Genomic DNA, 26,113 nt, shown 5'->3' with positions numbered 1-26,113 from the left:
TTGCACATTCAAACATTACCAATAGCTCTTTAAATAAGGTGACAGTGCTTAAATTATCACTTTACTTTAACCACCTTATTTTATTTATCAAGCCAGTACAAAAAATGCTTAACATTTCAACGCGTAAAACCGCAACTGTAGTGCTTACATACACGTTTTTAGCTGCAAACCCACACAGATGAGAAGCAATAATAACATGGTCTTATGCCTTGTTTGCAGCAGTGGATACAACAAGCTAAGACCTTGTATTCAAGTTAGCTGAATTCCCTTTGTATCCTGAAAATGCCTCAGAGAGTCAGTGCTATAGGTCGTCTCCCCCTTTGCTGATCTGGACCACCGTCTTTCCACGAGCGTGACCTTTCTCCACCTTCTGGAAGGCCTGAGGAACCTGGGAAAAGCTGAAAGTCTCCTCCACTACTGCCCGGATCTGATGGACAACAAATACAAGGAGACAGAGGACATATATGGACGGGGTGTAGGTAAGTATTTACATTTACTCAGGACACACTGTAATAAAGTCTTGTTTTTGTGTACTTTTTTGAGTACAATCAGTACCTCTGCATGGTTAAATGAGTCATAAATTAAAATAGATGTAACGTTTTCTAATGTCCCACCTGCTGAGCGCGTGAGCGACGTAAGCTAAATGAAACACACCTGTTGGCGTGACGCATGCGCAGACCGTTAGCGTGACTCCGGCTAACATGCTAACGTGTGTATCCGCTAGGGGATATTTTTGTTTTCACAAAATAACTTTTACTAACCATGAGGCGTGTGAGGACTTACTGCTGTTTTTGGCGTTAACCTTCGACGTGACAACGTTTAGTTTAACGTCATGCAAAACTCGAATGAGTGCAGTGGGACAGAGACACTGACTGTGGGACAGAGACACTGATTGTGGGACAAACGCCGAATGGACTGCTTATATTAACGGCATGTTTTGAGGATAAAGGAGCAGAGACTTTTAACGCAGAGAAGCTTGAGAGGACTTTATGGTGCACACAGCGCACAGAAAATGATGTTCAGACAGGTGAGTACAACATGTGAACTGAATGTATGTGAGTGTCAGCAACCACTGCTTTAACAGGCAGTGTGGTGTGCGTGTGTGTGCGTGCGTGCGTGCGCGCCACTCTCTCTGTAATGTGTTTGTGGCTGCAGCCTCTGTGCAGTTTAATGTTTAGACTAGGGGTCGACCGCTATTGTTTTTTCACCGATTATTAGTACTTGCTGAGACTGATTAAAGATATTTGGAACCGATATGCTTTTACAATAAAGTGAAAATATTTATATCGAAATTTAGAAGTTGGAATGTAACAAACTCCAACACAAAACTTTGTTTAAATTCCTTAAGAAAATATCTTTTTCAACATCATATATTGGAGGTTCCCTGCAACCTGTTTTAATAAAGTTAAGTGAAAATAAAAACTACCAAATGAATACATAAAAATAGCTCCCTGAGGTTTTACAAAGTAAAAATATCCTCCCATGCTGATCATTAAAATAAAAGGCTGATAGATATAATCTGCAGAATGTCAAATATCAGCCAGGCTGATAATCTGTTGACCCCTAGTTTAGACAGCTCCTCATTGTCTTCCTCCATGATGATTTTATTCTGCTATTTATTCTATAAGTGTTAGGTAATTTAATTTGTGTATCTTAATATTGCTTCTTGCACCCGCCGCTGGTGTTAAGAGACTTTTGATTTATTGTCTGCCAACTGAGTTTTGTCTCTTTTCTGGTTAACTCTACACCAGAGACAGTAGCTGTCACTTGTAGGGTATCATTGGCTAAACTGATTGATAATAAGTTAAAAAAAAAGGCTTTGAAAAAGTTACAGCTACTTTGGACACAAAGGTTCATGTTGCTGTTGTTGTCCTATTTGTGTGTATATTGACATTTAATGGGATTTATTTTGTGACTTAAAGACCCCCCTTTTTTTAATATTTATAATTCTGGACATTTTAACTGACTCACTTTTTACTCTTACTTATGTCATTTTTTTTACTCAAGTACTTTTACTTGTGTACAATATTCTAATAGATGGAGTGGTTTTTCACTCCCGTCCCACTCCCACAAAAAGATCCTGTCCTATCCCAATATCCACGACTGAGTGAAAGAAAATTCCTGCCCCATCCTGTTGCTTTGTTGTGCTTTAGAATAATAACAAAAATGTCTTTATTCATATTAAAACTGCACATTCATATGTAAAAACTAAGCATACTCAAACAGTAAAGCATAATGCTGAATTACCTTTCAACCAAATAACTGGTGCAACTATACAGTACATATTTTTTGCTTTTAATGATATTTTTATTGCATATTTTTCATATTTCATTGTAATTTTCAATTTTATATATGTTTTTGACTATTGCAGTATGCCTGCTTTGGCGACAGTTTTACTTCCTGTTAATATGCATATTGTATGCATCACGTTGACTTCTTATTTTCCTGTCACATGATGAGCAGTAAGATTGATTCCCATCCTGCAGGAATTGCACAGGAATCCCATGACCCGCAGGTTTACTTAAAAAATGTCAGCCTCTGTATTCTAGTGCTCTTTCCACCTCTGCATACAACCCTTGTTTCACAAACATTGTGAAGGACAATATCATTTAGGAAAGCAGTTGATGCAATTTCCCTTAAAGATAAAAGTGATCTTAAGAAATGTTTGTGCATGACTGTGCACAAGTGAGAGACCCAGATAGCGAGGTGTTATCCTGACAGAGCGTGCAGCGACCTTTAAACTTCATATTATATCACTATGCAACATATCACACTGCACGATCACAGAGTTGTGGAGATGTCAAGTTCATATGTGAAATCTAATGAACTATAATTACTCATAGGCCTTAAACTTTTGTGACCCGTGCATTTCTCAAAGTCATTAATGGCTGATTATTGGCTTGTCACTGCAGAACTTTGAAGTTTTAAAATTTAGATTACAGATTGAGGTTGAGAGGTTGGTTGAAGATGAGGGATGTTTTTTGGTGTTTCCATGTGTGCAGCCCCACTCTCATTTGGAGACACATCCGTTGTGCTGATGTTTGATGGCATTAAATTAAAAGGATTAAATTGTGCAAGATACTTAAAGGGTGGGCTCTGGCTCAGTTTAGGCTTTTTTAACACTGGATCAGCATCAGTTTTCTTGTGCTTCGTTCAGACATCTTTCACAAACTATTTAAATTTGAAAATTGGGCTACCTGAAAATTAGTTTTATTAGAAAATAATAAAGGAAACATGTCTCGAAAACTATATTTATAATTATAATGAATTTATATTTAAAATTATGTAACAGGAAAAAAATAAGATAAAATATATAAAATAAATATATATATATATATTTATTTTTCAGCACTTTCTTGAGTGTTTTGGGATTTTTTTGGCTTATTTTAAGGCCATTTTCTTGCAACTTCTTTACTCTCATTTTTGGGCCATTTCTTTATAAGTGGCTTGCTGCCTTCCCCCCATGTTTTGACAGAAATCAAACCAATTTGTTCAGATTTCAAAGGGTTAACTACTGATATGCACAAAAAATTAAACAAACTTGGGGTAACGGAAGTTGGCTTGTCATCGTAGAATAAATCTGGCACTGTACCTGTCCTGCATCCACCATTTCCCTTATTTCATCCAATGCAGGACCACTAGGTGCAAAGAATCCCCAGCGGTAGTGGACTCCTTTGGTCAGGTGCTGCATGAGAACAGGATGAGAGAAAAAACATGAAGCATAATCGAAACTTGTGTAGCGTAGAACAATCTTTACTGTGGATGATTTTAACTTGACCCAGTACTGAGATCTGAAGCTGTGAGAAAACAGGTCATGTTGAACTGATTAGTTAATGTGGAACATTTAAAATACAGTACTGTACACCAATAAACTTCCTGTTCTCATCACTTCCTTTACCAGCTTCCTATTTCCCAGCATTCTACCTGCCTTCATGATCTCAGTGCTGGTAGTTCCTGTTATATGATACATTACAATAATAGGAAAAAACGGTATACCCTCTTTTTTGTTTCTCTCTCTTTATTTTCTTACTCTTTCTTGTTTTATTTTATTTTTTTTGATATAGTGTATTTAGTAAGGACAATGCGAATTAATATAGTGCAACTTCATCCTGCTACAAACAAGGGGTAGTAACTGAAGTTTCACATGTAGAGATTATAGCTGAAATTAGTTTCCAACTTCTGTCCCTAGTTTGGCTTTTAGTAAAGAACAAGAAAAAAAAGAGAAGATATCAAGGTTACATACAATAACATGCATACAATAGCAGTTATGGTAAAAAGAAGATAAGGTAAATATTTACATCACGATTACATAGAATTACAACATACAGTTACAGAAAAAAAGTCACCAATATCATGCTGTAATCTGCAAGTGTCCACATACATTTGGCCATGTAGTTTCCGTAAATGCAGCTTAGCTAAACTGAATGTTATATATACTTACAACGCTCCAATAGAAGACATTATAAAATAGTTAAAAATGCTCACATCTCTGATTTTACTCCAGCCAACCTTTTGTTTAATATCTTAATATCTTGTGTTAATTTTATTTCGGTTGGTAATTTATTCCATATTTTAGAGCCTTTTAATGGAAAAGGCTGACTGGAGTTCCTCCAACGTGTGATTTTATAGTTGCTGCTTGCTGTGCCTCTGGAGTTCTTACCACTATTTTGCCTGCCTATAAATTTGCATAAATTAAAAATTTAAAAATCAGTTTGAGGGATGAGAACTTTCAAAAATTATTTTTATCCATTATTTCAAAGGCCTGGTTATACAAAGATACAACAGGTTTAATTATAGTTGCAGGAGCTTTGCTCCACACTGTAACACAATAAGAAATGTGAGAATCAAATCATCGCATGCATGTGCAGTTGTGCTGCTTTGATTGGCATGTAATGTCTAATTAGTTTGAAGCAATTTTTCTTTTATTTTTATTGTTTTTATTTTTTTACTGTTCATAATCTTTTTGATGTGTTTTTCAAATTTGCGTTTGGAATCTAGAACTACACCTAAAAATTTAAATTAATTTACCATTTAATTTTTTTTAGTTAAGTTTAGTTTTTCTGATTATGTGAATTCTTTTAATGTAAAAACACAGAGATTGTCTTTTTCATGTTCAAGGTAAGACATCTCACATTTATAGATAATTAATGCAATGTGTAACAGCAAAATTATGGCTTTGTGTAATGTATTACACCTACATGCACAAGTTTGTGCACAAATAATAAGCAGATATGAATATTTTCTGTACACTTATTTTTGTTTTATGCTAAAAAATATTGTTTTTATTCAATCAAAAACTACTAAAAAACAAACACAGTAGAAGTATTGGCCCTAATAATATAACTGTAGGCCTGAAGCCCTCGCTAGTGGGCTTTTCACAGTGTCAGAGAATTTCGATTGACAGGTTGTTTTGTCCTCATATTTATAAAAAAATTACCATACTTGATGTAAAGCTATTTCTAAAGAGTCTAATGTGTGTCAGGTGACTGGGTGGAGATGCAGCCTATTTTCCTTTAAGCCTTTAACAACTGGGTTCGCTGACAAAAGGAGTACTGCGCTGACACTCTTTTGTGTTGTTTGCACATATGTGTGTGTGTGTGTGTCAGGACTTGTGATATAAAAGAGTTATTTAACGTGTTTCCTTTCGGCCTTTTTTTTTTTTTAGAAATTAGGACACTGTGTCAACCAAGCCAGCTGTCGGCGCTCTAGTTTTCCTTTTACGAACAAAGTACGTAGTGTGTGTGTTTGTGTGTGTGTGTGTGAGAGAGAGCGAACAGGGAGATGTGAGACCTGGAGGTGTGCAGTATTTTTTGCTTCCCCTCTTTACATCCCTCTCCCACGTTGTTTTGAGGCGTCATCACTTTGCTTTCTATGTTTCACGTTTAAATTCTGACTGAAAACGCCGTCATCAACACTGAAACAATGCGAGTGGGGAAAAAAGACACTCCTGCTGCGTCAGTGTGAATAATCTCTCTCAGATTGTACGTAGTTGTGATTGGTCGGATAAGTGTGGGTGCTAATGAGAGACGATGCTGTTGCAAATGAGATCCTCCCTGTGGGAGCGCACCTCTCCCAGTCTGACTTGTATTACATTGTCTGGAGCACAAGGAGAGACCATGAAAACTCAAATCAGCTGAGACCCTCACAGCTCCACTGAGCTCAAAAGAAAATGTGGGTCAGATGTTCTGCTCGTATGATTTCTATGGAAAAAGACTGAACAGTTGTGGTTTTTCTAAGGCACCGTTAGGGCGTCGCGCTCCATGACACACTATCTGGTTACACACACTGAAAGAAGAAGGGCAGAAGGGCTCGGGATCAATAGAGGAGGGAGATAAAAACTAGTCGCACATAAATGTACAGCTGCTGCTACAAGTTGTAATTGCATATTTTATGGTATTGAATAGAAAGCAACATACACTTCCACAGTTTACTGCACATAACTCTGCTTTTGGCAAGAAAAAAAGAAAAGGGCAAGTCTGACTGGGTCTGACTGGGGCTGTCCCGGCCCGTTATAATCCTCCGGCCACACTCCTTGTCTTAAGTTTCGAGTTCATGAGTAATTCAAGTCCCGCGGCACTGTGAGAATGTGCTTTGGCTCAGTGCTGCTTTGGGCTAAACGCTAATGTCAACATGCTAACATTCTGATGTTAAGATGGTAATATTTACCATGTTCACCATATTAGTTTAACCGATCCTTTCAGTTATTTTTTTATTCAGTTATCAGCGCTCTAACCTACGTCACTGATTTTTTCTAATGGGCATTTCCATTTTAACCCGTTGCAACCTGAGGAAACTCGATTGCGTTTTTTCCAAAAAAGATATTAATAATACGTTACAAGAAAATTACTGGAAAAAAGAAAAATGTAAAGTAAAAAAACAAACAAAAAAAGAGAATGACATCAAGAAAGTGCTAAAAAAAATATGATTTTCTTCTTTTTTTCTATGTAAAATCATTTTAAAAAAATATAATTGAGAGAATTCTTAATATAGTTTTCTGGACATTTTTCTCTCCATTTTTTTTATTTCCTTGTCACCTTTTACTATTTAAAAAATAACTTTATTTATTTTTGTAGTTTGCGGGACATTTCTTGCCAAGTTGCTCATCACATTTTTCCCTGTGGTTTGAAATAAATCAAGCCAATTTTCTCAGGTTTTAGAGGTTTAAATGTTTGTGAAAGGCGTCTAAATGCAACACAAAAAAAAACCCAACCAAAAAACAGATGACGGTTCAGGTGTTAAAGGATTAAAAAAAATCCAGAAAACACAGCAGATGGAGATAACCTTGAAAACAAACTCTGTGGCTGGAAACAGTATTAAAGTGAGGAGGGTGTCAAGAAATTTGTCGTCAAAACTAACACCTTTCGCACTGTCATTTTCATCCACTTTTAACATAAAAATATTGATAAAAAAAAAAAAAAAAATCAAATTCTGACTCTCAAAAAGTAAAAACATTTTAGTCACGTGTAGTGTAGATTTAATTTTTTTTCCCTGGCTGGAATTAATTTTTTAACTGCAGAACATAAGACGGCTAAATATCATGAGACTATTGCATCACCCTGTGAAACGTTCTAACATGTTGGAACAACTCAAGTTCCCCACATTACTTCCACCTCACATCCTGTTTCAGATAAAATGTGTCAACACACAATTTCCTTATAACTGAATGTAATGTAACAGAAACAAGCTGTACTAGTTACTGTACTAGTTTGTACAAAATTCTTTTGAATTCACCACACAGAACTTGTTACTCAGTGATTTAACTCGTAAACACAGTAAATGTGTTCCAGCCACAGAACGAGGGAGAACTTTCCTGTAAAACCTCTAGATACTTTAGATCTATAATACCCATGCTTCTTCTCTAGTGCATTCATGTTAAAAAAATCCTAAATTACCTCAGCTAATAAAAAAAGGAACACTATTTGACTTTAGGTGTAACCAATCATTGAACTGATAAGTAAATAAGAGGTGTTTTGACTTCGAACAACAGTGACACACACCTGAGTCAGTTCATTCTGTGGATCTTGCGGTTAATGCTCGAGTGGAAAGAATTGCACAGATGTGACATATATAGACATATAAGCCACAAATGCACGGCAAGCTTTGCTCTGCATGATGCTCACCGCTGCAGGCACGCTGACAGGATGCCGCTTAAACTGACTGCACCGAGCTCCGGGAGCGTGCGTTTGTCGGATAAAGGGTGTTATAGTCTAAATGTGTCCCAACTGTAACAGAACATACACACGCATTAATTAAGTAATAGTTCAGGGAAGATGTTGTAATCGGAGTCACACTAACGACTCTGATTCACTGAGAAACACTGTAGCCATAGCAACTGGAAAGACAACACAAAGTCTGTGGAACTGGCAATAAACGGTTTCCTCCTTATCTGAAAGGAAATGACTGAGGTGTTGTCACATAGTTTGTCTCAATACAATGTTGAATGTTTATTTAGGAATTTGCTCATTAACAAACTGTATTTTTAGCTATAGAGTGCTCTTTGGATGAAGAAGAAACGTGAAATGGATGCTTCTTTGTTTCCGACATTTTTTAAGGGTTACTGTGCTACTTTTCAACCTGGATCCCCTTTTTCATTTTTCCTCATGTAAAAACAAATAACTTGTAATTTTATCATTGCAAAGCACAGTTCATTTAAAGTTTTCCGTGGCTTCATATCGGTTTCTTAAGGTTGAAAACAGTTTTTGAAATTGGTCCAGTATTGAGCAAGAGGACTGCAGCTGACAACAGTGAAACAGGCTGCACTGTGACCACTTGGGGCAACTGTGCACTGACAGTTGGCAGTGTCTTAAAGTGGTTGCTTTTTCCACTCACTGGCTGGCTCAGGTTGTTGGTTGTTTGTGTCTGACAACACTATGGAAAAGATCGACCGTTTCATTAAAAAGTAAGATCCTTTTTGTTAAACCTGAAACAGCCCTGAAATAACTATTGTCAAAGCCACCAGACTCCATTTAAATACACTGTAATTTTATCATTGTAACACAGTTCATTCAAAGTCAAGAGAAACAGAAAAAAATGTCTTGATTTGCCTTTATACCGTTCTGTGCCATCACCAACTGTGGTTGGGTTTCAAAAAAACCTTTAATTCACCCAGTCATTTATGATATGCCAGACATGTTGTGAATTGTTGTACATAGATATACTGGCTCGATGCAAGCTACAAGTACAGTTTGTTTAAATGGAGTCTGATGGTGAGTTTGATGACAGGGATTTTGGGCTGTTTTTGGTTAAACAAAAAAAGGATCCTTCTCCCTGACAAAAAGTTCTATCTCTGTAGGGATACTTTCTATTATGTCGTTAGAGATTTATAATAACTTGTAAGTACATTTACAGTGTACAGTTTCCCTAAGTGATTGCTTTGTAGTCCATTTTGCTCTTACTCAATCTGGACAATTTAAAAAACTGTTTTTGCCTTTAGTCACTTGGACACAAAAACATAGGGATTTAGGATCCAGGTTGAAAAATGCTAGTTACACTTTCATTTTTAATCATAAATACAATAAAGAGCCCAAGTCTGAGAGACTGACACTTTTCAGTATGTAGACGCCACTGTCCATGTTCCGTTTCCTAGTATTTGTTTGGTTAAGTGCCGTTTTTATGGATTTGGTTATCGAGACCGGGCTGTAAACATATTTAATCCTGCTATGAGTTGTTTTTGGAGCAAGTGGCCATTCAAGGAACTGCAGTTTTTGACACTTCCACACTGGCCTTTTTTTTCAGCCCTGGCAGCTTGTGTTACCGTGGCTAACCTGGAGCCTGTCTATGAAGTTAGGTTTTAAATCTTGTGGAAAGCCATCCTAGACTAACAGAGGCTGTTATAGCAGCAGCAGATGCTAGCGGTTTTGAAATGTGATGTTCAGCAATCACATGTGGCTGTAATCTTTTTTAATTAAAAAAGCACAAAGGAAGTGTCAGCATGGTAGGAACTTTTTTTGTAAACCCTAAGGGAGGTATTTTTTTATTAAAAATTTCATTCGACTTTAGAGAAAAAGTTGCTGGGAACTTGCTGTATGATGTTGAATGTTTCAGTTTTGATTAGAATTTGCTAAAGACGTTTAAACAAAGTTTTGTGTTGGAGTTTGTCATATTCCAAGTTGTAAATAATGACAGAAAGATTTTCATTTTTATTGTAAATGCATATCAGTTTCAAATATCAGTTATTGGCCTCATTTAATACTAGTAATCAGTATCTGTATCGGCCCTAAAAAAAACAGGACCGGTCGACCCCTAATCAGTATGTTGCATTTGGATCAATTCCACCACCACTCCATTCTTTAACTTATATATGATGAATTAAACTGTATCTATGTTGTTCTACCATGATTACCTTTAAGGCTTTGCCAGCCACTGTGGCAGCAGTCTTCATCATGCCATCAGCGATGCCCAGCCTGTCAGTGTTCAGGAGGAACGGTGTTACGAGGGTGACGTACTTGGCACCACTCCAAGGCTTGAGCAGATTCAGTGCCCAACGCTCCGTGTCCCCGCCAATGTTATCCAGGATCAGGTCAAATCTGGAGGTGGAGACGGTTGAGTTTTGTAAAAACAAGAGGCACAAGTAAGACGCATACATGTAGGCATAAAAGTAAATGAAAGGGAAAATTTGTGGGTGTGGAAAGAAAAGGATGATTGGGCAGATGACAGAAATGAAAAGTTCATTAGAAAATTGAAATTTTCCTACACTAATGAGCCTCCTGCAACTAGAGGGACTGGCGTTGCCTTGGTAACAAGGGCAAGTCATTGCAACATGCACACACCAGCTCCAATTAAATACCAGTGTGAATGAAAAGTGACTGTAGATGTGTGTGGGGGATTCTCTCACTTCTCCAGCGCACTTAGCGGCTCCTCGACAGGTCCGGTAGTGTAGTCCACTGTGTGGTCTGCCCCCAGGTCCTTCACAAACCGCTCTGCATTCTGGGAGCAGGTAACAGTCACATGGGCTCCCCAAGCTTTTAGCATCTGGACACACATAAAAGTATCAGTTGTTTGTATCATTAAGTGCAGCTACAAATCATATTTTGGGTTATTATAGGGCGCAGAATGTTACCTAATGTTTGAGAAGCAAACAGAATGTATAATTAATGAGATTGAGTGTAACGTCTGTAATATGAGCTGCAGTATTCAGGTCACTGAGCAAGGTGTGTGGCACAGTCTGAAATCTGACAGGCCAAACAGACTTTTTATGACACCGGTGTTTTTGTTTATTTTTACACTGCAGTCACAGAGTATAAATTTAGGTTTCAATTTAGAGCATCACCCATACCTGTATAGCAAATGTCCCGACTCCCCCGGATCCTCCAAGGATCAAAACTCTGGGAGGGAAGAGAAAAAAAAGCAGACCTGTGCAATGAATGTGTCATTGTGACATTTTTTTCTTTTGTTGCACAGACTCTCCCTCATTAGGATTCATGTCAGATGCACTCCGGGCTTTAGTGTGTCAAGTTCACGCGGTGCAAGGGAGCGTCAGAGGCGCTGCCAGAGAACCGCAGCCCATCACCCAGAGGCTCATTACAGAGCGGGCTAACAGGGGCTAAGCTTAGAGGGAGCACAGAGTGGAATAATTGGTTAGATCAAAGACAGGGAGCATCTTTGGGGTGGACAGGGATTAACAAGTGGAAACTGCGTGTGTGTGTGTGTGTGTGTGTGTGTGCGTGCGTGCATGCAGTGGTGTGACAGTGTTGTATCCCTCACCGCTTCTTGGCACAGTTGTCTTTAGTGAGCCTACCGGTGTTGACCAGCGCTGACCAGGCAGTGGTTGCCACGTAGGGAATAGCTGCGGCCTCTGTGTGGCTCAGTGACTTTGGTTTGTGGGACACCTGAGCACAACATACATTTAGAAAAATAGAAAAAAGTTCTAAAATTAGCAAAGCCTCATTACTCTTCAGTTGCACACTTGCTGAGTCATTATGAAAATGCATCAACATGCAAGCACAACTATATTCTATTTAGCTGATGTTAACATACAATCCCAATTCCAAAAGAAACACAAATGCTTGAGGCTCATAGAGGTTTTGGAGCAACATATGCTGTGATCCAGATGATGTTTCTTTTTTTTTTTTTTAGGGACATCCTCATTTATTCCAGCATGACAATAAGCCACATTCTGGACGTATTAACAACAGCACTTTGTAGTAAAAGAGCACGGGTCTTTGACCTGTCTCCCACTGAAAACATGAGGCACATTTTGAAGTGTGTAAAACTTTATTGTGGAGCCTCATGCACACCTTAAAACTTGTTAACGGGTGGAAGGGGGGAAAACATCCATCAAATAAAAAAAGAGAGAATTCCCACACAACAACTTGCAAAAAAAACTCTATCAAGTGAACATTTCGGTTATAGGACCTTCATCCGGTTAAATAACAGAACAAAGAAAAGAAAAGAAAAGAAACTCTTTGTTCTATTATTCATCCTGATGAAGGCCTGACTACTGAAACATTGTTCACTTAATAAAGTTTTTTGCCAGTAATACTACAGTGTGTGGGAATTCTTGCTTTTTCGTATCATGACATGCAAATTCGACAACGGACACAGCTGAACAACTGAAGTTGTATATCAAGCAAAAAAAAAAGGAAAGACTTTTACTTTCAAAACTTCAACGATTAGTGTCCTCAGTTACCAAAAGCTGTCTGTGTATTGGTAAAAGAATAGGGGATGTAACAAAGTGGTGTCCCAACTTTTTTATTAAATTCTAATAAAATAAAAATAAAATAAATTAGCTTGAACAATAAATATTTTGTCTTTGTACAGTATTTAATTGAATATAGGCCAAACTTTTATTTCCGTTTTACACAGCGTGCCAACTTTTTTGGGAATTTAGGTTGTATTTGCTTGCTTTAGTGATGTTGACATACCACAAGTCACTTTATGAAGAAAACAGTTTTCACATTCTGATGTTGAAACTTGTCAACGGAAACAAACCACATTCTAAAAAAAAAGGAAACTGAACTGACAGTAACGAAATTATAAACTTCCACAGAGATAGAAGCTAACCCCTAAACACTATACTGAGAAATGTGCTGCAGCATTAACAACACGCTCAAATCATCAATGTAGTCTGTCAGAGGAACAATACCTCATTGGCACTCAGCACCACAAACTCAGCCAGGCTGCCCTGCTTCCATGGTGGGATGGCTGCCCACACCTGAGGGACACACAGCAACTCTCATTATACAAACACAAACAACTTTGTGTCGACATTTCTGTACAGTCAGTATGATGAGACTGCGCAGTGATGTATCGAATCAAAAGTAGAACGTGTGTATTGTCACACAGTGAGTCAATCTCTATTTTGGTGTCGACTAGAAAAGTCAACATATGTGTGGTTAGAAAAAGCAGAACATGACTTCATGAAGTGTTAAATCTACTCAAAGCTGCACTTTGCTTTCACACAAACACATACACAAGTATAGATATTGAGGTCATTAAACATAAGGTAAAGTAATTCAAGTAATCAAGCAGTTCTCAAGACTGTCCTGGGGGGAATTTCCTCAAATTTGGCATAAATGTCAACTCAGACACAAGGGTGAAGTGATTAGATTTTGGTGTTCATAAGTTAACGGTCACGTTCACGGTGACCTCACATTTATCTCACTTCTGTGATATATCAGGAAAAGCTTGAAGGATATTTCTTCAAATTTGGCACAAACGTCCACTTGGTCTCCAAGCTGAACTGATTTGAATTAAGTGGTCATCGATTCCATATGCTAATTATGACAAATTTCACATAACTGTCTAATAGAATAAAATAACAAAGCATTTTTATATCAAAAATGTCAACTTTACTGAGACATATAAACATATGCAAAAAAAACCCATTTTTTAAATCATAAATCAACATCATAACTCAGAAACAGATGGGGAGACATTAGGACAGATACTGAACTGGTGATACTAAAATTGGGTGTCCACACTTTGAAACGGTGCTGATTGTACAGATCTTCTGCGTTGCCGGGTTGAAGGTGTGTGTGAAGCATCCATGTTTAAACATTTATAGCTTCTTTGCAGCAGCATCCATAATTGAAGCATTATAAGTGTCTAGTTGCTAGTAAAAATGTATCAAGAAATTTTAGTTTTGATTATTTCCAATTGACTTTTGTCAGTACAGTGACTAAATGCAGCTCTGCAAAGCATTGTGTTTCTTTCATATATTACTTATTAAAAATACTCTAAGTTAGGAAACAAGCTAATAACAGAAAGTTGAATCCAAGCCCGTTCTACCACAATGCGCTGAGATATGAAAAAAGACACGGGTCATGTCACGTTTTTTAGGCAGGTGGAGATGATGGTGCATAATCCTGGTAGATGAATCATTGTGACAAAGCGTGCACTGCTGCCAAGAATGGACAAACTAGGTCATCGGCTGTGCTCACTTACACTGTGGTGATGATGCTCAGTTGGCATTATGGAGCCTAATGTTCGCCAAGAAAACATACTATCCCACCATCAGCTGCTTGCACTATGGACTTGCTTACACTGACTTTACCATCAGCTTTCGGAATCAGATATCAGGATCAATTATGTGTTTTCACTGTTTGATTAGTGTGTCTTATTTATTCTTGTCTTTCAGTAAGGGGCTTTCACACACTGTCACCACAGCTGTTTTTGTTTACAGCACCATGACTTCACACTCATACTTTATTCATACATGACTCACTGTGCGGAGGAACAAGTTGTTTCCGTCAACAGGAGGTCTACCTGTATAATGAAGCGGTTGCTAAACCTACATTAACACATCTCTGTCTTCTGCTATTACCTCATCCCTTTCCCTGAAGTACTTCACATCCAGGCCGCACTCCATGATGACCCCCGACACATCCCTCCCCAGGATGAGAGGGAACTCACTGCCCGACTGTTTGATATTCAGAGGGTCTCTCTTCATAGACATTGTTGCAGCACCATAGCCACCTGACAGGGAGAAAGTTTGTGGTTGCAGATCATTTGGGATAATTGGCTGTAACAAAATAAAAAATGTTGATGTTCAACTATACTTTTGGGGGCAACTAAATAAGGGTTGGATTAGGGTTTCATTTTTATTGATGTTGATACCATAATCAAAATAATTATCGACCATTATTGATACCATTATCGAGAGTTAATATTGACACCATTATTGTTATTGATACCATTATCAATCAATACTACTATCGCTACTTTTCTATTATTTGGTGGAAAAACAATGCAAAAATAAATTTTTAACGGAACTGGTTTAACTGTCATTTTCAGTTATGTTTTTAGTGATTAGGAAATAAATTGTATTTTTGTAATTTAAATAATTACTTTGAAAAATTTTGGCATCAGTAGTTTTAATTAAGTATTAAAATTGGATTAGAGCCAAGGCAACTGTATTATTCAAGTTTATCATCAAGAACTAAATTGTCTTTTTAAAAAAAAACTAAATTTGTCTTAAATTGTCCGGATGTTACATTTGAACACATCATGATGACGTTTTATTTACCTGTGCCTTAAAGTCACTATATAACATTACTGAAGTATTAGACATTTTGCGATATTCCAAGGATTGCGATATAATACATATTATATATATTATCATAGCTTCTTTAATCTGTTTCAGTTATCTTTTTTATAAAATTAATATTTTTTGATTAATCTTTTTTAAGTTATGTCCCCAAATAAAAACTTTTTTTTAACATCTGTTAATCAAACAAGATACGTTTTTAGTATGTTTATGTCACTTCAATCATTTTTAATGCAGCACAATGTATCTCACAAACTGAGAAGCAATTAATTTTATTATTGTTGCAGGCTAGAAAAGTTTTAATTTACACTTCAAAATCGATACTTGGTGTCCGTGTGTCGATACAATATTGCTATGCAAAAATATTGTGAAACTCTGGGCCTACTGCTAGATAGACTAACCAAGAAAGAAAAAAAGGACAAGATTGGACACAAAATTCATTCTCCAGTTGGTTTAAGAGTATGCAGTAGTGTCAGAATCTACATTAAGAACAAGTAACACAGCTTCTAACTATTTTTTTTATCAGCCAATATGTTTTTCTAAATTCATAGCCTAATTATTTTATGTAGTGTTACAAAATATAGAAAAAAACATAAAAACATTCCTAAAGCCCATGGTGTTTTAGTCAGTGCAGTCACAGGCCCTGAAATCAGATTGAGAACATTAAAGACTATTGCTGTTAGATTGGTAGGTGACAGGTTTATGAGCCACCACATTATCCAGCACATTTGAGAATAACAGGAAGGTTAGAGACTTCTTTATACTTTCAAATCTGATTTAAGCACCATGGCAGTCTTAAAACTAGCACTGAGCAATATAAAAACGAGAACTGTGGGTTCTAGAGTTTGTCAGAATTATTTAAAACAGTTTCTCTGATCAGGGGTTACGGAGGCAGGAAGTATGTAAGCCAGCTAACGCTTGTTTGGGCAATGTTTTCAAGAAATTTGTGAGAGCAAAACAGGGTCTTCAGAGTAAACTGAGACTCAAAGCACTTAATTTAATCTAATATCATCTATTCAAAAACAAAAACAGAAGTTATTGAGTTAAGTCATTGACCTTAACTATGGCAGCCTGGGGAAGATCTCTTTTGAGTATGTTAAGCAATTGTATCATTAAAAGCTAGGATTGTGTTGACTGATTATGCAAAAAAAAAAATGTTGCATGGCAGTTTAGACGGAGAAGACAAAGGTTAGGCAAGACAGGCTTTGTGTTGTCGTGTAGTCATCACTTGGCAATATGACGACAAACATGCATGTAAGGTAGGCACACATTACACTCTCCAATATGCAATAGTCAAAGTGTACATACAGCTTGTGAAACTTAAATTTCCACTCAGCAACATCCTGTCAGTGTTGCTGCCCCTCTCTGTCCTCCACCACACTAACCCACCATCCTCTTCAAGACTGCGGCGGTATAACGAGTGCTGGCTGTGTTGGTGATGAATTATGGGCTGTGTGATTCATTTTAAGCAAAATAAAACCACAGACAACATCAGCGTCTAACTCTGTATGCTCATTGTTTAGTATTTGTTTTACTCACTAGGAAGGAAATGCATCAGATAAAACCATCAAGCTTGAATATGCAGTCGCATTTCAAATGTGGATTTATTTGGTGAATTCATTGCCATTACGGCATGGCTGCAGTCATAGTGTCTGTATTGAAGGGCCAAAACCTGCTGGAGGACTCCCCCCACTTCCCAGAATTAAAAAAAAAAGAAAACATTTATTATTCATCATAAGCAAGTATTGCTAGTATTGCTATATAGTATACTGTGCCAATATGCAGTAAGTAAAGCCATCACAGTCCGCAGAAATTACAAGTAACATAAATGTACTTAAATAGACTTCACATAGGCTACCAAACAAATAACGTAATAAAAACACCATAATATTAGTTGAACACTCCTGTAAGCACCATTGTTGGTTGCTGTGTGAAGGCGTGGCTAACAGCTGCTGGTAACATAACTGCAATAGCTAACATTAGCAACGGATGATTTGCACCATAGACTATTTAAATAATTGATGTAGCTACTGTGACATCACCGATATGCTTGTGTGCTGCTGTTTTTGAAGCCTTCAGTGTGGCATTTCAGTCGTTGCCATCTTGGTTTTTTGGAGCCAGAAGTGACTAATCTCTGGATGAGAGGGTGTTTTTTGTACCAGGCTGTAAATAGGTTTACAGGTTCAGGGGTCTATTGGGATTAAGTCTGTTTTTTGGAGCCAGGCTCAAGTGGCCATTCGAGGAACTGCAGTTTTGGCTGCTTGATTGGCACTCCTGTCTTATCTCATTTTATCTTAAGTTTGACCGAAAAATCACACATTATCATTATAGTTACTTTTTTTCTTATCCTGACTAAAGAAGTGTTGTAATTGGCACATATTTTAAATAACAAGTTCCCCAGTTTCCTAGCTAATGAAAAGAATGTTATTTAGCTAGCTACTGATTTTTAATTAATCACCATTGTATTCATAAAGTTATTATTTTCATTTACAAAACTATCACAATCAATAGTGATATAGCCTTTTGTTTTTCTTTTTTTAAATGAACATATGGAGTGGGTGGGGGGCATTTTGAGGGATGTGGCCCCCACAAGTACATTACAGTTACTGCCATGCATATAGTCAACAGTTAAGTCTCTAACACGTTTCTTAATCTCAGTCTGCAGGTTAAAATCTCATGTCACTCACCTCTCATGCTCACATCAAGTGGGTTCAATGCTGCTGCAGACACTTTGACAATGACTTCATTGGGGTAGTTGATGATGGGGAAACTGGCATTTTTGGTGTACCGCAACACGTCATTGCTTCCGTATTTATCAATGACCCAGGCAGGCATGATGGTCCTGCAGCTCTTGGTGGTACTGAACAGTCTCATCTGTCTGCCATGTCTGCAAACTGACGTGTTCACACTTAAAGTGCTGTGGTGAAACAACCACCTACCGTACACTAAGTGCCTACAGGAACTCATCTTTTAACTCTTAACAGCAACTGTAGTGTGTAACTGTAGATTAGCAGTGCTTTAAATCCCCGTTATCTACCTGCACGACAAAATGACCGTAAATCACTAACTAAAGTTCCTCATAAACCACGATTACATTCTGACTATAAACGTGTTTCTCTTACATAAACATGTCTAATTTGCGATTTCGATAAGTGCAATAATCCCAAAGTTTATCATAATTTCACATCAACGTCCTCTTCCTGAACGTGCCCCTTCCTCGACCGGTGTCTCGCGCAGCGCTCGGTCTCTCCACCAATCACAGCGCGTGTTCCTCAGCACTCGTCCAATCACAGAGAGCGCTGTTGGACGTTGACTATTGAAACAAACATGGCAGCCTGCTAGGGCTGCACACCGTGCAAAGGTTGTTGTTAATGTGAGAGGTTGTCACCAAAGAACTGGAAACATGCTCAGCCTGACAATAAGGGAGGTAAGTGCGACTGTTCGCTTGTTTTTCGAGCTTACTTTTTCGTGTCTGTTTCGCGCTTTTAGCTGCATGTTTGACGTTTTTTTTTACTGTCAGTTCATAGCTAGCTCAGGTGACATCTGCAGAGTTTGTGATGCTTTTGCTTCCTAATGTGCCTCAGCAGCTAAATAATGCTGTCATTACATAGTTTAATATGGTTTTACAGGGTGTGCTTTCTGCTTCGTGAAATGAATTGTATTACGTAGTTGTATGAGTATTGTAAATTAAAAGATTTAGCTACTGAACTGCTAACTGTCTTATTTTACTCTGTGAAGGTGCTAACGAAATTTAAGTGCACTTAACAGTCCCCGAAACAAATAAAAAAATTATTTCTTACATAGGTGTTGATAAAGCATAGAGCTTAGAGAACTTTTGGGAAAACAAGACAAAAAATTATACATCAAGGATCATTTTAAATAATTAGATTTTTTTTTTAGAAAAGTATATTAAGTCAGACATCCTGTTTAAAAAAAGACAAATGACAAACTAAAAAAAAAATATAAAGGAGAAAACATTTTAAAATTAAGTAGCAGACATGGCCAAATAATTGGTTATAATTATACATGCCAGATAAACTTTTAGTATTTACATGTTCCAGAGACTGCATTAGTGTAGGAAAAAAAACTTTAAAACATTAAATTTTTAAAACAACAAATTTAGATTTGTGTCTTTGAGATCTACTAAGCAGGATCTTGGGGCTATCATGAAATCCAGTGAATTAGCATTGCCTTAAAAATAAACAATAACATCTTGAAAGGGAGATTTCATTATGCAGAAAGACCCCATTCAAATTGTTATGTTTATCGTGAATAAATTATTGAATTATGACTTATGCATTAACATGTTAGCAGGATTTATATGCTGTCAAGGTATGGCTATTTTTAAACACTGTATGCACAATTGGGTGGTGTAATCTGGGGCAGTGCATCATATTTATTGTATGCAAAATCTTTATTTGCAACATAATTTGTTACAAACTGTCAGATACATATATTGGGCTAAAAAGTACAACTTGGATGTCTGAAGCAGAAGTATTAAGCAGGGTAAATGTGAATACTCAAAATTGTGCTTATTACAGCATAAAGCCTATATAATGGAGGACATTTAAAGATAAAAAGTAAAAAAAAAACAAAAAAAACACAGGTGTAAACAATAAAATTAATGATGGCTGAATTCCATGTAGCTGCTTTCAGGTTTCTGGTGTTTTGCATGCTGGCTAACTGTCGCACATTTATGACTGTTATTAGTAACACCTTGTTTTTCCTCATTGGACAAAGCAAAATGTAAAATCACTGAGTGACATTCCACCTCTGGTATTTCCTCATTCTTCTTTAGGTATCTTTGGCGCTCAGGGAGGGAAGAATCTCCCCGACAGAGCTCTGTAGGAAGTGTCTGAACCGCATCAAGAAAACAAAACATCTTAACGCGTACATCACTGTGACAGAGGAGTTGGCACTGAAGCAGGCTCAAGAAGCAGAAACCCGACTGCTGCAAGGTGAGGTGCACGTGAGTGTGTATTTCTGTTTATTTTGTGTAAAGTCATAGGTGTTACTAATCTTGTTTTTTTCACCAGGAAACCCAAAAGGTCTTCTGGATGGAATTCCCTTTGCGGTCAAGGACAACTTCTGCACAGAAAAGATCAAGACAACATGTGCCTCCAGGATGCTGAAAGGTTTGTGTGAACCTCAGTCAGTATTACTATGTCTTATATTTAACGATGATAACTTAATGTTACTTGCGTTACAGATTACACGCCACCCTACAATGCTACAGTGGTCCAGAAGCTTTTTGACCAAGGGGCTGTTCTCATGGGGAAGACAAACATGGATGAGTTTGCTATGGGGTAAGGCCACTGTTATAAATGTCAATGGCTGTGTATAAGTAAAGATGTTTTTTGCTAGATGTTGATTGATAGTTATCACTGTGTGATTTTTACTAAATGTTTATTTGTCTCGCAGTTCGGGCAGTACTGATGGAGCTTTCGGTCCGGTGAGAAACCCCTGGAGCTATGCTGCTCCCTACAGAGAGCAGACGGGGGCAGCGCCAGACTCGGACTGGGTCATCACTGGAGGAAGTTCAGGAGGAAGTGCTGCGGCTGTGGCCTCACTCACCAGCTACCTGTGAGGGAACACACTCACCTTCACTGGCTCAGGAAAACTGTTCCAAATAGGCAAATATGTTGCAAAGTAACACAAATGGAATGATTTGATTCAAAATGTTTTTTTTTTCTCTCTGATGAAAATGTCCTGTGTTTGTAATGTCGCGGCAGGGCTTTGGGTTCAGACACAGGTGGTTCTACTCGTAACCCTGGAGCACTGTGTGGTGTTGTGGCCCTGAAGCCCACTTACGGTCTGCTGTCCAGACACGGTCTCATCCCCTTGGTCAACTCCCTGGACGTCCCCGGCATTATGACCCTCAGTGTCAACGATGCAGCCACCGTCTTAGGTAGGAAACTATTGATGACCTTTTGTTAGACGAAAGTTAAGCATGTGAGCTCCTGAAGATGGACATTCTATATTTCCAACTTTTTCTTTCTAGGGCACACTCCTCGCTTACACAGGTGTTTTAAAAAGTCTTAAATGGAATTTGACTTAAGCTGCAGGAACCCTGAATATAGTGGAACAGTATTTATGCGTAAACATACAAAATCCTGTAAGCAAGGTTTGTGACGCTTCACAAAGGAGAAAACGGCACACGCTCCAATGATGTAACAGCCCAAAACTCGAAAATTGACTTTATTTTTAATTTGTATCCTGGAAGAAGTTTTTACAAATGGTTCATTTCCAGTGACCTTAAACACCATTACACACCAAAACACATTTAAAAACAGCTACACTTTTATATATACCCATGTACTTGTGGACCAGGCCTAAGAAAGGCCTTTAATGACTTACCTTGTTAAATAAGAAAATAAAATAAAACTAGAATCTTATGATGAACTTCCCTTGTTTCGGTCCCCTGGCCAGTTTGGTCAAAATGCCTGCCAGTTCACTTGTAAGTATCAATTAATGCATAGTAAATGTTGCAGATTACCACCTCAGGAGGTGTGATGGGACCAATTAATAAAATTTCCATACCCAGCAGTCATGACACAGGACAGGGTTTTTAGCTGGCATGGGAGAGTTTTTACATCGAATCCACAGTTAACTAATACATTCAAAAATTAAAACAATGTAGTCATTTTATCATCTTTACCCCCAACATCCAGTTTAAGTTTACATGTATGCCTACCCAAATACCAAAAGAAATACTGATATTAAAATATTAAAGTGGAGTTTTGACCAATAGTAATGCTATGGAGCCATGGTTACCAGTGGCTGCGGATCTTGTTTGCAATAAGAACAGGATAAGCACAATCCTGCCAATTCTCATGTTAGAAAAGTAGCATTTTTCACAAAGAATGCATGTAATAGGATTGTTAGACCTCAAGGATACGCACAGTGTGTTTCTGTGAGAAACATTTACTTTATATTTGCGTCCACAAAATATAAAAATCTCCACAGGGCACCTTTGAATATATGTGAAAATGAATCAGGACAGCAGTTCTGCATGATTGTGCATTTTTCATACTGCAATCAAATGATGGACCTAACATTGGTTTTGGTTTCTATTATTCACAGGTATACTCCAAGGCCTTGATACAAGAGACTCAACAACAGTTCCTGCTCCCTCATCCCTGACAGAGCTACCTGAATTCTTTGATGTCAAAAACATCTGTGTAGGCATCCCTAAGGTGAGTATAGCTCTGAATTAAAATCAGTATCTCCTTTGTCTCATCTCAGAATCACTGTCAGCTTTTTAACCTGAGCATGTCAAGGCTGTCAGCTGACACTTGAAAAAGATATTACAAATCTCATTTAAATTTAAGATGTTTGTAATTAAGGGCAGAGTACTGAAATCCTCAGGCTATCAGAAATAAAACTTGTGATGTGGAACAGACTTGTTGTGTGTATACAACTCGAATTATAACACAATATCTGGTGAGAATGAAGTGGATGCAAGGTCACAGTGAGAGCACTTAAATATAATTAATTAATTGTTCAGTGCAATTGAACATTTTTGCTGAATTTTAAGAATTGCCCTCAATGTGTATTTGAGATATCGCCTTCACAAGAATGATCAGATGCATCACCGTGATCTTTGACCACCAAAATCTAATCAGTTCGCCATTGAGTCCAAGTACATGTTTTTGCCAAATTGAAAGAAATTCCATCAAGGTGTTCTTAAGATATCACATTTACATGAATAAGACAGACGAGGTCACAGTAACCTTGACCTTTTGACCTTTGACCATCAAAATCCAATTAGTTCATCATGCAGTCAGGTGGATGTTTGTGCCAAATTTAAATAAATTCCCTTCTCTTTATGTTCTTCAAGGCATATCTATATTATACTATGTGTTGTCTTTGTCTTCGATTGTGACAAAAAGCTTTTTTGCTATTTGTCTGTTGATTTTTAATGAAAACTATGGATCCATTCTGTGTATATAAAGATGGTCCTGATGTAAAACTTTTCACATAATATCTGTGAACACAAATGCATACATTCCCTAAAGCAGCTTATCTTTCCTGTCTCTTAATGTATGTCAGGAGTACCACGCCCCGGGGCTGTCTGAGGAGACTCTAGCGCAGTGGAGTCGTGTTGCGGACATGTTTGAGAGGGCGGGGGCGCAGGTGAAGCAAGTATCCCTCCCCCACACCCAGCACTCCATTGTGTGCTACTACGTCCTGTGCTGCGCCGAGGTGGCGTCTAACATGGCCCGTTTTGACGGCCTAGAATACGGTATGAGCCTGTAAAAAATATACAAAGAGGTTGAGTCCACCAAAACGTTGACACACACACACACACACACACACACACACACACACACACACACACATACACATATCTGTATACAGTTTCTGCTAGATGTCTTTCTTTCGCCTCTTGTCCTGCATACCTATCAAACTGAACGCTTGTTTTATCCCCTTTTAATTCCCTTTGTTTTTGTTTACTTGTTTTCTTTATGTTCTACTCTGTCTGTACTTTAATTTTCTGTATTTTTATCACTTTTTATAATTTCTTTTGTCTGTTTGTATGTCCCTGCACTCGCCTTCACTTGTTCTGTTATCACTGCATTTCAGTTAAAAAAAAGTAATAATAATGATAAATAAATAATTAATTAAATACATTAGTGAAATACTCAAACAGTAGGTAAGAGGTAAATAGGATAACATCATAAAGTAAAATGATAAATAAATATGTTGAAAATAATAAAATGGTATATTAAATAGTGAAACAGTTAAACAGACTAAAATATCTAAATAAATAGGTAAAATTCTCTGATGCTTGGATATTCCATATCATAGCAACCAGATGCATGGTGTTTCCTGATGAGCTCCTGATGTTTTTAGCTGAAAAAAAACCCCATTTCAGTGCAGTGTGGAGCATTTAACATTAGGTGCCAAATCACACACAAGATTTCACCAAAAATCTGTTGGATTATTAAACAGAAATGCTATTCATTTTCATCCCTCTTCTGTCAGGCCATCGTAGCAAGGTGGACAGCTCGACGGAGGCCATGTATGCCACAAGCCGGCACGAGGGCTTCAACGATGTAGTGAGAGGGAGAATAATGCCTGGGAACTACTTTCTGCTCAAGCAGTAAGACAACAAGCTTGGACCTGTTTGCATCCCTGTGATTCATGAACCATGCACCGGTGTAGAGCGCACAGTGTGCCACTTTATTGTTTTTTCTTTTGCTTGACCGTTTTGTCATGTGGTTATTTTTCAAGTTGTCTTTCATGAAATATATCAGAGATTAAAAGTGGAGCTTTAATATTTCCTAAACAGCACAAATTAACTGTGGGCATCCTCCCCCTCAGGAACTACCAGCACTACTTCGTAAAGGCTCAGAAAGTCCGCCGGCTGATTGCAGACGATTTCAAACGTGTGTTCAGCTCAGGTGTTGATGTGCTGCTCACGCCCACCACTCTGACTGATGCAGCCCGTTACTCCGACTTCACACAGGAAGACAACCGTACACGCAGCGTGCAGGAAGATGTCTTCACCCAGCCTGCCAACATGGCAGGTACAGAAAGGAGGAAAAAAAAAAGAGACCTTTAGGCAGAATTGCTCATAGGAAGTGTGAGAGGATTCAGGAACTTATATATTCTGCACGCATGGATACACACAAAATGTATACACCCACACACTCAAAAAAAAGTTCATTCAAAACTACCTTTCTTTAGTTAATGCTTCTTTTTTTTCATCCTGTAACAAAGGCACATCAGAGCAGACATGTCACAGTGAAATTAAAAGGAGGAAATGAGTATTTCACTTCTCTTTTTTCTTTGTTCTTCTCTGATGGCAAAAAAAAGTAATTCCCTTGTCAATACATCTTTTTTTTAGCTTAGATTTAAGTGTCCCTCAGAGTCGTAAAGGAGTGTGTTTACCTTCAGTTAGACTTTTATCACTCTCTCAACTAACCTTTAACTAACCTTGAGATCCTTATCATTGCCTTTCCCTCAATTTACCTTCAACGCTATCTATCTTCACCCTTAGGTCTCCCTGCTGTTTCCGTGCCAACTGCTTTATCAAGACAGGGCCTTCCCATTGGTTTACAGCTCATAGGCCCCGCCCTCCAAGACAAGAAGTTGCTCAGTGTTGCCCAATGGATCGAGCAGAAGGTCGGGTTTCCCTCCATCAGTGACTATGGAGACTCCAGCCAGAGCAGGAATGACACAGGAATGACCAAAAGAGAGCAGACTTCAGCTGTGTGAGGACAACTGTGGACACAAGAGACTGACTGTTGACAAAGACACATAACAGACTAAAGGTGTAACTATGATGGACATACTCGACTTGTAAGAAGCCTTTAATAGATATCTTATTCGGAGTTTTGGCCATCAGACAGTGCTAAAGCTTTATTAATTAATTAATTTCCTTGATGGAATGAAACATAAGGATAAACTCACTGTTTTACTATGTGCACCACATTATAGGTGCAGAGATATTGTGTTTACCAGCTGCTGTATTTCTTGCTTGGAGGTAGTGCCATTAAATATAAGCACGTTGGGTAATTTATGGATAGAGTGATATTCATTAATATATCATTTCTTGGTTGTCTGTCCAACTCATTCTCATGAATGTGATATTTCAAGAACACCTTGAATATCTTCATA

The 26,113-nt window shown here is 37.8% G+C and overlaps 2 protein-coding genes across 3 annotated transcripts; one reads left to right on the top strand and one right to left on the bottom strand.

The window, feature by feature from the left end:
- Positions 1 to 60: 60 nt before the first annotated feature.
- On the bottom strand, positions 61 to 18,707 carry rtn4ip1 (reticulon 4 interacting protein 1). Its single transcript, XM_042500348.2, has 9 exons — positions 18,175 to 18,707; positions 14,765 to 14,916; positions 13,085 to 13,153; positions 11,704 to 11,828; positions 11,276 to 11,324; positions 10,835 to 10,971; positions 10,343 to 10,526; positions 3,593 to 3,685; positions 61 to 427 (listed from the first exon to the last, which is right to left on the bottom strand). Exons 1-9 carry the CDS (start codon positions 18,452 to 18,454, stop codon positions 302 to 304), a joined length of 1,215 nt encoding a protein of 404 aa, XP_042356282.2. The 5' UTR covers positions 18,455 to 18,707; the 3' UTR covers positions 61 to 301.
- qrsl1 (glutaminyl-tRNA amidotransferase subunit QRSL1) lies at positions 719 to 26,015 on the top strand. 2 transcript variants are annotated; one of them, XM_088087702.1, is made up of 11 exons: positions 719 to 1,027; positions 20,286 to 20,445; positions 20,524 to 20,622; positions 20,697 to 20,793; positions 20,909 to 21,070; positions 21,220 to 21,395; positions 22,571 to 22,683; positions 23,540 to 23,732; positions 24,476 to 24,593; positions 24,815 to 25,020; positions 25,494 to 26,015. In XM_088087702.1, exons 1-11 carry the CDS (start codon positions 1,013 to 1,015, stop codon positions 25,709 to 25,711), a joined length of 1,557 nt encoding a protein of 518 aa, XP_087943828.1. In that variant the 5' UTR covers positions 719 to 1,012; the 3' UTR covers positions 25,712 to 26,015. The 2 variants fall into 2 exon arrangements, with proteins under 2 accessions (XP_087943828.1, XP_042356281.2); XM_042500347.2 differs by lacking the exon at positions 719 to 1,027 and adding an exon at positions 18,762 to 18,914.
- Positions 26,016 to 26,113: the final 98 nt, after the last annotated feature.

This window comes from Plectropomus leopardus, chromosome 14 (genome assembly GCF_026936395.1).
Source record: "Plectropomus leopardus strain MGB_pleo_1.0 chromosome 14, ASM2693639v1, whole genome shotgun sequence".
In the NCBI taxonomy this organism is placed as follows: domain Eukaryota; kingdom Metazoa; phylum Chordata; class Actinopteri; order Perciformes; family Serranidae; genus Plectropomus; species Plectropomus leopardus.
Note: the sequence above shows the minus strand (reverse complement) of the source record. Positions and strands in the feature narration are given on the sequence as shown.

Coding starts and splice junctions, on each gene's coding strand:
- qrsl1 (XM_042500347.2), top strand. CDS start 18,891: ATGCTCAGCCTGACAATAAGGGAG. Junction 20,446..20,523: donor AGAAACCCGACTGCTGCAAG/GTGAGGTGCACG, acceptor TTTTTTCACCAG/GAAACCCAAAAGGTCTTCTG. Junction 25,021..25,493: donor CCAGCCTGCCAACATGGCAG/GTACAGAAAGGA, acceptor CTTCACCCTTAG/GTCTCCCTGCTGTTTCCGTG.
- rtn4ip1 (XM_042500348.2), bottom strand. CDS start 18,454: ATGAGTTCCTGTAGGCACTTAGTGTACGGTAGGTGGTTGTTTCACCAC. Junction 3,686..10,342: donor TGGCTGGCAAAGCCTTAAAG/GTAATCATGGTA, acceptor GTTCTCATGCAG/CACCTGACCAAAGGAGTCCA. Junction 428..3,592: donor AAATGGTGGATGCAGGACAG/GTACAGTGCCAG, acceptor GTTGTCCATCAG/ATCCGGGCAGTAGTGGAGGA.